At 42.9% G+C, this 13,643-nt stretch overlaps 1 protein-coding gene across 4 annotated transcripts in view; it reads right to left on the reverse strand.

Annotated features, from left to right (window-relative positions):
- Positions 1-1,866: 1,866 nt before the first annotated feature.
- LOC117591519 (terminal nucleotidyltransferase 5C) overlaps positions 1,867-13,643 on the reverse strand; it is a 42,167-nt gene continuing 30,390 nt past the window's right edge. For 3 of the 4 annotated variants that reach the window (XM_034284817.1, XM_034284830.1, XM_034284822.1), the window contains exon 3: positions 1,867-4,259. In XM_034284817.1, the coding sequence (XP_034140708.1) occupies positions 2,652-4,259 (1,608 nt within the window). In that variant the 3' untranslated portion in view covers positions 1,867-2,651. Of the gene's footprint in view, positions 4,260-6,916; positions 7,259-13,643 lie in introns of those variants that run through there. The other variant, XM_034284838.1, reaches the window with a different exon arrangement.

The following is a 13,643-nucleotide window of genomic DNA, read 5'->3' on the forward strand; positions in this document are numbered from 1 at the left end:
TAACATATATCTAAATAATATATATGTGTATATATCTATATATTGTATGGTATTGTATGTAAAGAAACAATCCGCCTAGCCCAGGCAGCATTAGCTATGGGACCCAAAATAATATAAAAAAAAAAACAAATATAATAAACCTTTTTCTTTTGCAGCTGACAAATATTCCATAATTTTCATTTTTTTGTGTGGATTTTCTCGTTATTTTTTGGTTTAAGTTTTGATTTCAGTTTTTCTTGCTTTAAAGTTTGCACTAAGTAAAATTCTTACAGGCTGCTCGCTGGCAAAGGAGAGGACGATTCGATTCGGCCCCACCCAATGCAGATCGAACAGCATGCAAATTGGAATACGTTGGCTTTGGACCTTGTCGAATATGCGTAGAGATTATCTGGATATATACACATACATACAGCGTACATCGTTCATCGTTCATCGTACATTATGTCACAATGTCTAAACTAAAGTTAATACATAAATTCAAAACACAAGTTCAGGGTTAACATTATACAAAAGTGCGTAAGTGGTAGCAATTCTTCAAAGAGTTCTCAAAGAATGCACGCAGAGAGGAAACATCGTAAACGTCATCGTCATCGTCATCGGCATCGTCATCGAATGCGAATAATCGATCATTCGTATTATTTTGTGGACCACTTGTTGTCTTTCATTTGTTGTGGAAATATATAGATAAATATACATACATATGCTTGCTTCTACATATTTTAGTCATTTGATTTTTATAATGTTTGCAATTGCAAAAGAAAACTTACACATAGAGCAGAAGGTTTGTTGTGTTGTTTGTTGTTTGTGGTAGCATTCAAATGTTATAAATAGTTGACAGCATATTTCTTGATTTATTTTATTTATGTATATGGATGTATATCATATCATGCCAGTTAATAATCATTCATTAATTATCACCCATCTGAAATTAACTGCTTCTCTCATAGCATACATAATTCAATCAATCAATCAATCAATCACTGACCTCACTCACATACATTCACACATATGTTGCTGCTGCTGCTGCCTGACACACACTGAAAAAATATACTACAAAATATGACATTCTTCCCAAACATTGTACACATCATTTCTCATTTCTTATTCTCATATTATCCGTTTAGAGATTTTCTTTTTGTTGATTTACTTTTGATTTTTGATTACAATAATTGGTTATTGATTAATTGTATTGTTTGTTTTTGTGAATTGAATTTCATTGAGCAAATTCTTCTGATGCTGTTTAGGCATCCCTCAGCTAAATACAATCTCCTTCTCCTACATCTCATTCCAGTCTTCCAGTCATCATTCTCATTATCATTATCATAATCATTCTCCTCCTCTGACATCGACAGTTCAATTTGACTAATATTTACATATTATCTCATCACTTGTTTCATCATATCATCGCTGCTTTGCCTGCCAGCACTTGGACTTTTGCTTGGAATTTCTACTGGACTGGAAACGACGACACTCCTCCTGCACTCTCCTGCACTTGTCATACAAAAAGTCATTCAATTTAATCGCACAATTAACAGGCTATATAAGTGTTTGTCTATTCAAAAGGTGTGGGCGTGTGGGGTAGGGCATGATGTGTGGGCGTGGGCGTACGTTACAAATTGCAAGTTAAATTCAAATTCGGGTTTTTCTATTGTTTTATTACAGAAAACAAAGTGGAATAGGGATAAAGAAAATGAATGAAAGTGGGAAGAAGTAATTAAAGCAGACAAAACAACGAAATTTAGCTGGATCCAAACATATTTTGTTGTTGAAACATCCGTGAAAGTGTGTGTGTGTGTGTGTGTGTGAGCCGTGTTTTATGGTTTATACGTTCTTTATCTTTGTATTTATCAGCCCTCTTTTTTTTGTTTTTTTTTTTTTTTAATATTTTTTTTTGGGGCCCTGATCAACATCTAACAGCGGCTGGACTTCAGTCTGAAAATGATCTTCTTTGTTGAGAGTTTGGTGGGCTGTGTCTTGGAAAGTCTCTACAGACTGCAATTGGGTAAAAGGGGAAGGAAGGGAACATTGAGTCGTACCGATGGGCACCGAGAAGAAGAAAGGCTGCGTTACCGGTTGCCCTGTATCTCCGCTTAGACAAAATTCTTTAGATAGTGCTCCTCGTCCTGATGCTCGGTTACATTGAGATAGGAGTTCTCGCCAAGCAGCAGCATACTGGGCGGCGATCCATCGTGCGGATAGAAGAAGGCAAACTGTCCGCTGTAGGTGCCCGCCTCCCTGCTGTCCTCCCGGCTGTAGACGGGTACACCTTGAATCAGCTCCGTGGTGACCACCAGGATGCCAGTGATTCCTCCACCTGCTCCTGCTGCTTCTGTTGCTGCTGTATTCTCCGGATCTTTCTCTACTCCTGTCATGGCTATCTTCGAATTTCCATCTTTCTGTATGGTTGAGCTCTGCCTCTTGTTCTTGTTGTTGTTTGTCGGGATTCGGATTTGAATGCGAGGTGGGGCTGGGGCTGGGGCTTGGGATGATGATGGTGGTTTAGTTATTAGTTCAGTTTCAGCCAAGAGCGTTGTTGTTGTTGTTGTTGTTGTTGCTGTTGTTGATCCCAATGCATTCTCTGACAAATGATGCTTTTGCTGCTGCTCCTGATGCTGATGCTGATGCTGGTGTTGTTGGGTGTGCTGCCCCAATCACGTGCTCAGCCAGGTGGAGTTGCACGTGCAAATGGTGCTGGGAATCACAGGTGCATAGTAGACGCCGTTGGCATAGATGAGGCCCGGCGGGCCCGCCTGTATCTGGATAGTCTGTGGGCCCGCTGCCGCGGACTGATCGCTGCTGCTTGTGCAGCAGACCGTGGGCGGGGCCGCCTGCTGCACGTAGATGGTCTGTCCCTGGGCCGACTGCGGCGACTGTGAGACCAGGGTGAGCGTTGTGCCCTGCTGCGACGCCGCCTGAGCTTGTGTCTGCTGCTGTTGCTGTTGCTGCTGCTGCTGATGCTGCGCAGAGTCCAGGAACTGTTGCTGTCGCTGTTGGTGCTGCTGGTACTGCGCCTGGGCCTGCTGCTGCTGCTTCTCCTGCTTGTTGTAGAGGACCTGGGCGGCCAGCGACTGGATAAGGTGCAGCGTCTGTCGCCGCTCGTGGCTCATCAGGCAGACCGTCGACATCTCGACCACCTCGCGTAAATGCATCAGGTACTGATACTGGAGGGGCTCCTCGTCGACGCCCCAGAAGTGATTGCGCAAGTAGGCCTCCAGCTTTGTGGTCTGCGTGTTGATGTCCGGGAAATCGATGAAGAAGCGCGAGCACATGTACCGCTCCAGTGTCTTGATCAGCTGCGAGTCGACGGCCTTGTAGTTGCGCACCAGGAGGTTGCAGTACTTGAGCAGGCCGCCGCCGCGGATCTCCTCTGGCTGGCGCGTTGAGATCAGTTTCTTCTGCAAGTGGTAGAGCGCCTCCTGGAAGTCCCCGTACACGGACTCGCCCACCACCGTCGGGTAGAAGTTCTCGGATATGGGGAGAGCGGCACAATCGTAGAACAGAAGCAGCGAGTCGAGCACGATCTGGAACGAGTCCACGGAGAACTCGAACTGGCGCCTCATCGAATCGACGAACTTCAGCTCCACGTTCTTGTGGCCCGGCGAGTTGCCCAGCGAGATGAGGGACCAACGGTCGCCGTCATTGTTGTTGTTAACCTTGACCATCTTGCCGACATAGGCCTCCTTGAGGGAGCACGTGTAGATGCGTCGCTTGCAGACGCCCTCGGGCATCAGGTCGAGCAGTGTGTTGAGCACGGCCACCTTCACGCGGTCGAAGACGCGCGGTGTGCTCAGCTCGATGGCAAATATCAGGTCCAGGTCATTGTATGGCTGATCCTCGCTGGCTAAAACATGACTAGCTGCCCCACCGTTCAGGCGGATGTCCTTAACTAACACCCCGGCACCGCCGGCGTTCACCTCTGCCTCCAGCTTGCGGCGCACCAGGTTGACCAGGTCCTTGAGCGTCACTTCCAGTGTGGGGAAGTTGCCGCGTCCATGTATGGCCACCTTCTCGTCCATCACGTCGTGCAGCTTGCTCACCTGCTCGAACGAGAGAACGGCCAGGCGCTGTGTTCCCCCGGTGTCGACGCTCTCCAGCGACCCATGGTCCGAGGTCGAGGCTATCGAGGAGCCCGAGCTGGGCGACGGTGGCGGTGTCTCGGTGCCGCCATCTGAGTGGAATCCATCGTCAATCTGGTAGACGTCCATTCTGTTGCTGCGCTGCTGATGATATACCTGTTCGGCTCCGTCTAGTGTCCCGCACTGCAAACGAAACAAAAACAAGGGAGAATGTCAATTACAGATGTCGAAAATAGAGGAAATAACTTGAATATATTCTAGATTCTATATTACATTTGCTATCGCTTGAGGTCTGAATATGTCTTTCAAATATTGAGATAATTCCCGTTCAAGTCATGCTTGAGTGTGAGTCTGTTCCAAAGGATGTCTGGAGTTGTCTAAAGAATGTTGCCGAAATGATCGCATTTGTTATCCCAAAGCTGACGAGGGGAAGCTATTACATATCTACATGTGTGTGTGTGTGTGAGTGTGTATATTTATCCCCCTATAAATGGTCTGCTTCTCTCAATATCATCATCATCATCATCATCATCCATCCCATTGCCGATGACTATTTTATTTTTATTTTTTTTATTTTGTTGTTGTTTTCCTCCATTTTACATATTATCTAGCCAATGCCAAATGTGCCGCCCGGGGGCTTCTTTTAATTAATTAATTTGCTTTAAATTTGTTCAATTCGTTTTCAGTGTCCGTTTTGAGCGCTGCGCTCTCTCGCCTGCCCATGTGTGTGTGTGTGTGTGAGTGCAGCCTACGCGCTGCGCTAAACATTCAATTCTGTTCTATTTATTGCTTTTGTTTTTAATCGACAAAAACAACAACAATCATTTTTGGCGCTGCTCGTATCGGTTCTGTTCTGTTCTGTTCTGCTCGCTTCGGATCAGATCGAGTAGAATGTTCCGCGTTGTTATCGTGGCCGAGGGACACCTCTTTCCCCGATTTGCCACTTTTATAATTTTCGCCTTCTGTTTTTGTGCTACTATTTTACTTCTGTGTCTGTACGTGTGTGTGTGTGTGTGTGTTTTATCGTTTAGCTCTATCTCTTGTATAAGTTTTATCTGCTTTAGGTTTTTTCTTTCTTTCTTTCTTTTTTTATCATTTTATTTGTGCCGTTCACTGTAAAAACTAAATTTTCTGGCATAAGTGGCTTCCGACCCGACCGCACACACCACACTCACATACAGTAGGAGGGGCAGAGGGACAGAGAAAATAGTGGCAGCGGGGGGACAAAGGGTTGAGACAGGCAGGCAGCAGTGAGGCACTTGGACCAGAGTGCCATAATACAATTCAAATAGATTCTTTGCGTCGTCCAATCGCATGATTCACAGTCTAAATAACTTAGTTCAACTCAGACCGGACCTGGTGTGCGGCGTACGGTATGCGATATGCGGTGTGCGGTGTGTGGTGTGCGTCGTTGCTCGACCCGGCCTGACGATTTGCACAAATCGCATGCAAATTTATTTGCAAAAGCTTTTGTATAACAAAATATCATTCACAAGCTAACGGAGAACAGCAGCAAAGCTCAAACTTGACGCCTCGATCCAAGACCGCGCCACTGCGACACCGACTGCGACTGTGCGACTACGGGTGCCATTAATTTGTGCTTAGTTTCGTGTGAATTTAGTAATATAACCAACTAAAATTGTCTTTCTGGGTCCGGGTTCGGTTCAGTACAACAGTGTGCTGTGCTTGTGGTGTGGTGTGGAGTGGGTGGGATGGGTGGCAGGGGGTTCGTTCTGCTTGCTTTGCATCTCCATATGAGAACTGCCGCGTGGCTGGGTTCACATTCGGGGCACCCGCAGATGGGTTCAGTTGAGAGCATTATAATTCACTCAGTTCCAGTTAACTCTGGGGCTTCTTTCGTATTTGTTTTTATTATACGCGGTATTTGTAAAAAACAAGGGTATGTTGATATCAAAGGAGTTTTGGAATAATTTTTAAATTTCAATTGGGAACACACACACACGTTTACAATAATTTCAATCAATTTCTTCTCTAGTGACTCTAGACTCTAGAGTAACGGTTGTTTGTCTGTTAGTCGGAATTTCAAACTGTACTTTAAATGCTTTTTTTGTGCTTTTCTTTGGCAACTATTTATTATTAATTGCCATTGGCGTCGTCGTCGCCACATAACACAAATTGTGCCTGTCGTGTACTATTTGTTGTAATTCTTTATTGCATTTTCATGAAGCAATCACAAAAGTCTTGCTAACAATTTGCCCTTGAAGAGCTTACAGTTGCATTTCCCAGTACCTTTGGATTTGCTTTCTCTTCTTTTTTTATCTAATAATTCGCTTCAAATATAATTAGCACTTTTTTTACGGCTATCAAATTGTTTAAACAAATTTCGTAAATTGTCGTTTATGGCTTTGCTAAATTACTTTCTTTGGGTTTTTATCAACCATAAATTTTGTGTTCTTCTTCGTAGCTCAAACTGTCGCATAAGTAGAGCCTGAATACAGGGCTAGCGATAAATAAATTAACTCTGTTATTTTCATCATTATCATAACTGTATTTTAGTTGGCTGCAACTGTTGGCCAAAAACCTCAACAACAACATGCAAACAGGTGCAAGACGTAGATATACACACACATACACACAAACATACATACATATGTATGTATGCATGTCTAGTTGGCTTAGACGAGGGAGGGACGGAGACTGGTCTCAAATAAAAGTGAAAATCGTTTTTTCTTTCATTTCTCTCTCTCCGTACCGAAAGAAAGTCTCTGCAAACTCCACTCGAAGTCTACTCAAAGCTGCAAGACACTCGCAGATCTTCTACAAATAATACACATGTTTTGGGGGATTTATTTTCTGGTGTGTGTCTGTTTTCTACGTACCGACAGAAAAATGTAACGCAAAAACGAATTTGGATTCCGTGTGGACTTTGTTTTAGCACAGCGGCATTGGGCTAACCATTGAGGAGGCCTAACCAGGCGCTTGGCGGCGTAAATGTGCGGGCAATGGGGGACCGGGGCGGGGGCGAAATGGGTGGCACGATTGGCGCCTACAAAACGCGACTACGTCTTTGCCTCGGACTAACGGTGCCTGTGTACCAGTGGGATGGCAGCAGACTGCCTCGACTTTGGATGTAAATTTAGTTTCGCAAATCGTTTGTTTCGGAATCACAATTGGAAATAGTCACTAGAAATTCACTTATTCACTTCACTTTTGGCACCCACACCTACACTTTTTATTTCATTCGAATATTTAACTTTTTGGCATCTCTTTTTCTCTGCTCGTATATGGTATGGTATATGGTATATCTCTCCTTTTTTATGAATATTTCTTGATTGGGGGCTCCGCACTCTAGCCGAGAGGCGTCCGTTGGGTTGCGCGTTCGGAATGGAATAAAATGAATTGACGACTCTGACTCTGCTCTGCTCTGCTCTGCCTTGGCTCTGTGGCCGTCGCTGCCGCTGCGGTCTGTTTAGAATATTCGCGAGCGAGTGAGTGGTTCGGCTCGGTTCGGGTTTGGCCCCACTCTCCCCACACAGCGAAATAATAAAAGCTTTTATGACGTCACAGTGGCGCGCAGCAGCTGCTCCCGAGTCGAGTGGAATTGTGTTTGAGTGAGTTTTGTGATTGGGGGAGCTTTTTTAGAAGGGCACAGAAAACACACAGCCAAACATGCACAAACAAACACTCCTCTCCTCTGTTGGGTTAGTCGGTCGATGTCGATCAAACTGGTCTCTCTTCCAATGCTACTGCTCTCTGTCTCCCTCTCTCTCTCTCTCTCTATTTATCCACTTCTTCATTGCAATGCACTGCAATGCAATGCGGGTGCTGCTCTGCTCGAGCTCAGCTGATAAAGCGATCAAACGGGTCGCTCTCTGTCTCGTCTCTGCCTCTTTCTGTGTGTAAATCCGTGTGCCTAGAAGAGTGTGTGTGTGTGCATATGTTGGTGTAAGCTGCATTTATGCCATTTTTGTATTGCATTTTTGCAGGCCGTCCGTTTTCGATTTCATTATTTTGTATGCACCTCGCACTCGCACTTCACTTGCAGTGGCCTGGTGTCTGGGTTGCTGCTGCTTCTGCCACTAGAGCGTTATGCACTGACAGAAAAAGGTTGCTTTGTGTGTTTGAAAGCCAGTGTCTGGGGGGGAATGTCTATTTATAGAGTAAAACTTGTTGTTTCTAGGGACAGTTCTGTTACTTTATCGCATTTATTTCTCTCTCTCTCTCTCTCTCTCTTTCCTTACTTCTGATATTGTCTTCGACACTAATTACAAATTCCCATTTGTGACTCCACCAAAACAATATAAAGAAATAAAACCAAAAAATACGAAACATATTCTGATAAGAGTCGAAGAAATGCACACATGTGTACATGTACATACATATGTATGTGTGTGTGTATTTTGAGGAGGTGATGGCAGAAGGCGAGACGTGGGCTGCCGATAAGAGGCGGACTTCTCTCTTTCTCGCTATTGTTCCCATAGATTTTGATGTTAATTAGGAGCAGCCGCGACACAAAGAAAGCCAAAAATAAATAAAAATTATGCAAATATCGGTAGCAACAACAACAACAACAACAACAACAACAACAAAAGCATAGCAACAATAATCTCTATGTATGTATACTGTTATACTGTATGGGGGGGTACTACTTGTCTGTTATACTCGTTTCGACCGCTTCTCTTGGGGTTCCGTTGGCCTTTATAATCAGCATCCCAAGCAATATCAATAATAATAATGAGATGAACAAGAATGCGATGCCATAATACTGAGACAGAGACAGAGACAGAGACAGCGGACAGACACAATGATTATTATAATTTAGCTTCATTAGCTTTACCGTTATTTCGGGATCACAGCAGAATAACGATCCGATCAATGCTATAATTTAGCCAACAATTTAACGAAACATTTTGCAACAATTTTGTGTTTCTTGTTTTTGAATTTGATTGGCTGGCTGGCTGACTGACTGGCTGGTGTTGTGTTTTCATAGCTTGATTAATGTTTATTTGCGCCTGATGGATGCCCAAAAAGAAATCCAGCAGCAGCGGCAGCAGCAGCAGCAATACAACTCTCGGTTAACATTGAGGCAAGAGCGTTAATGTATCTTGCAGATACCAAAACCATCTTGCACTGCATTACTGCGAGCGGCACACTCGCACCACACGAGAAATATAATACAAGGCGACGGTGGAGTAGTAGGAGAAGGAGGAGGAGCGACCGACCGAACGAACGAACGGTGTATAGCTCTGAGGTCGAAGTCAGGCCACGCTTGCTGCCATTATTACTGCCATTGTTGGGAGAGGGGAGACCTGTTGCTGTTGCTGTTTCTTCGTTTGTATCTGTCTGTTGTATCTGTATCTGTGGCTCATAATGTCTTGGCTGGCTTCACTTCGCTGTTTGACTGTTTGGCAAGACCATTCAAGACTCATTCAAGGCGACCCTGACCCAATAAGCCGTGTCCATTGCAAATGTATCTGCATCTAGCCCACCCAAGTATCTGTGGCCAAGCGTACACGCTGCAGCAGAATTAACAGAAGGAAGCAGCCAGAGATAAGCAGAAACGAAAGTGTAATATCTGAAATTCTTAGGCAGCACCGACCCTACTACTTGTAGATATGTATAATACAAAATGCAAATCGCTAAGCGGCTAATTGTTATGCCGCTCACCCAGAAACCTCAAGCCCCAAACCCCCAACCCCAAACCCCCAAAGCCCGAACCGGTTCGACCGACATTTCAAATACGCACTCAATTCCATATACCATTTCGGATTCGATTGAACAAAATCCACATCGATACGACACAGACACCGACGAAATCAGACTCAGATTCACTTGCGTTTTTTGGCATAACTTCACATACAATACGAGGAATGTATCTCGTAGGTAGCACATTCAAGCAGACGACACTGAAAGCGAAAGTTCCGTCGCACCCAAGTAGCTAAATTTGAACGGCTCTCTTATCGCTGATTCTACAATATGCCTGTACAAATTGGTGATAATCAATTATAGTTATCAACTTTGTATTAATAGTGAAAACAGCTGATCTTTAGTATACTCGCAGATAGTCTTTCATCCGGAAATTGAATTTCTTTTAGTTTTTACTTTTCTTCTCCGCCTTTTGCTAGTTTCTTTCTTTTCTGTTTTTATTTTGTGTGTTTGCTGCTTCTTGACTTTCGGTTTGCTTCATTTGACGGCTGGCTCTCTCATTGCCTAATTGTTACTCTTTCCTTTCTGCCATTTTCTGTGTGTGTCAAATTGAAGCCAAAGCAAAACGTGACGAAAAAAGATTCAGTTATGGATTTGATTTTAGGCTTAACAAAGAGCCTAACATTAAACTCGTTATTCAATTGGTGTTTTTTTAGGGTTTCCTCAACTGATTTTCCAATGAACACTCCCCATCCAACTGGGCCGATTGTGGGGGTTATGCAATCGTTTGGGTCGATTTGTGGCTCGTGTTTTAATCAAATGATGGGCAAAAACAGTTCTGGCTTAAATAATTGTAGTAAAACAAAAGTAAATTGCCGATTGCCTGTCTGATGGCAACACAATTATAAATTAAGCAATTTAATTGAAGTTCATTAAAAGCCAAATGAAAATAGAAAGTTGGACTGCCAAGTGCCAATAAAATAAGTGATAAAACTGCCTTTATCGATTACAGAATAAAGTGAGAGGTGGTGGGTAATACTATTCCTCTGTGTAACACCATTATCCACATCAGCTACAAAATCTAAAAATCTAAGAAAACAATTGCCTAGCAGATACAGATGGGGAAGTTGTCTTTGGCTTTTGGCATTTGTGCAAATATTATTCTGAACAATAAATAAGTAATACTGTGTTTGTTTTCTTTCTTCTTTGTTTTTTTTTCGGTTTCATAATACCCAATAATACCCATTATTTAATACTTTACCGCGCTCAAGAAACGGTTCAATTAAGAGAAAAACATTTACCTGCCGTGAAACACGGAGACAAACAAATATTTTGGCATCAAATATTGGTTCACATGTTTTCAAAAGATTCAAATGTAATTATTCAATATTTTGTTCGCATTAATTCGGCTGTAATTCATTCCCAAATGTTGTGTGTGAGATAAGGCAGTTGGTTGAATTCCTTCAGCAATTATAATTTCTGTCGTTGGTTACCCATTATTCCCAGTTAAATGTTGCTAAATATTATAATAATTCAACTATAAATTATAATGCATCAATTGAATTTCCGGAAATGTTCTTCAAACATTAATTGTTTCCCACAATTCATTTTGCGCGCATTGTTTTTAAAGCGCATTTTAGTTTTTTGTTGTTATTTCAATTGGATAAACCTACGGTAAGGGATGTAATCGCTTTAGCGAGATTATGGTTAAAGTTTTGTATGATCGTTTTTTCCACTCCACTGTTATTGCAGCTTTATACGAGTAGAATTTAATTTGATTTCGCGGCGTATCAACTGATTTCAATTAAGCGATTAAAAGCCCACTAGATAAACAAACTTTCAGTTTATCTGTTTCTGTTTTTTTCTCTCAGTGTTTTGGTGTGTGTTTTACTAGTGTACTGTGAGGGGGAGTGCTGTTCTTTCGTCGATGGCGTTCATTGTTTTGTGGCGTGACTCTCCAGAATCATGCAGCTTGTAATTACAGCAATGTGACGATGAGTATCTACTCGTACCACGTATCTATGGGATACACAAGCACAAAAAACTCACACACAAATGTCAAGCGAAGACTGTAAAGGAAGTTTCGGCATGCGGATTCAGAAAATCAGCCGGGGCTCCAGAGGTGTGCGTGCGTGTGTTTCTGCCTACCACTAGCACTCGTGTTTCTATCAGTTAATGGCAATTTGACTCGGAATCAATTAAAATCGCTTGCAGCAACAAAACAACAAACTTCGAGCTACACTTTCGAGGCGGCGGCATGCGTTCGCGTTCGCGTTCGCCCCGAATGCGGTAGACCTTGAAGCCGCCGCCAGCCCCCAGCACCCAGCACCCAGCACCCACATTCCCCGCAAAACATTTCGAAAGGCAGAACGATACCAACAAAAATAAAGAAACGAAGAAACACAAAGTTAAAAGTTTCGCTACCAACGAAGTTTGTAATTAAAATTGATAAATGATTTTGTGGCACACACAAAAACGGCACTTTAGTGACTATCAACAGTCGTAGCTGTGCGAGTACTTCCTGGAAAGCCTCTCAGTTGGCTCCATTATGCACAAGTATGCCTAAATGGAGTGCCAGTATCAATGGGATTGCTGGAGATGCATTCTAATCGATTTGGGTAAATCATTCCAGTCAGAAAATGTAGCAGGTGCTTGGATATAGGCAGATACGTGGATGCATGGACACATTCCAGGGGAGAGGTTCTAGAAACTACAGAATATTGAGGCAAAGATTGACGTGAAGCACTGGTGGGTAGTAGGCTGTTTAAGATTCCAAGCTCTTCTGCAATTCTCGCATACATTTCAATCTACCATTTTTATCTACCAAATTATGCAAAATGCCACTTGTAATACGAGTATTCTGCTCAATATCCGCTTCTGCGGCGGCTGTATTTTGTGGCGACACTTTCTTTTACTTCCGCTGTGCGGCAGTGAAAGCCAAAGCGGCAATCTGGTCCGTAAATATATTTCAAGAATTATTTCCGCTGGCAGAATAATAAATACAAAATGGATGTACAAAAAAGTGACAAAACAAAGTGGAACACTTGCTGCCAGGTAAGCTGAAAATATTCGACAGATACGAACGAGTATATGTAGATTCAATATCTACAGAGTACAGAAGAACAGTTGCATACACAGTTGAATGTTGTGCCAGATTCAGTTTTGTTTAGCAGCCAAAGAGCACGAAAGATGGGATAAAAAGATGCCACCCACGAAATGCATGAAAAATGCATCCAACTGTGGGTTGATCAGGGGGAGTGGCTGTGGCTCTGATTGAGCTACAGATGATTGATTCAACAGATGACTAACTCGCTGTTAATTGTGGCCGGGCCCCAGCAGAACAAGTTGTTGATTCATTGTTGTTTTGTCAACAATTAACCCATCTCGCAGTTGGGTTTGAAGCTTTGGTTAAGTGTCTGCGTCTCTGGCCGTAAGTGCTCGAGATTTGGGCCATCTTTGCCAAATGCATTCAAGTAATTATTTATTAATTTAATTTTCCCCTCCCGTTTCCCCTCCATTTTCCCTTTCCCTTTCCCTTTTTTTCCCCCATAGCGAGCAAAAGTCGCCGAGAGTTTATTGGCCCCGAAAGATGTATATAAAAATAATATTAAAATTGTCATGAGATGGCGGAGGAGAGACGAGGCACTCAGCAACAGCTGAAATTAAAATAAAATAAAATTGCTTACACAAACACAAAATTTCTGAAAATATTGCTTATTACATTGGTACGAGTCGTCGTCGGTCTATATATACATATAAAATGCCATTAAAACATATGTACATGCATGTACATATATGTAAATATGTATGTATATTTATGGCCAGCGGCTTATCATCAATCAAGCAGCGCTCTCTGCCGCTCAGATGTTGCTCCAAGATGAGCTCTACCGCCTGCACGTGCAGTTCGATTCGTTCGGTTAATAGCCCCCCAACCAACACACAAATCACACTATCCTTTCA

This window comes from Drosophila guanche, unplaced genomic scaffold, assembly GCF_900245975.1.
Source record: "Drosophila guanche unplaced genomic scaffold, DGUA_6, whole genome shotgun sequence".
NCBI lineage: Eukaryota > Metazoa > Arthropoda > Insecta > Diptera > Drosophilidae > Drosophila > Drosophila guanche.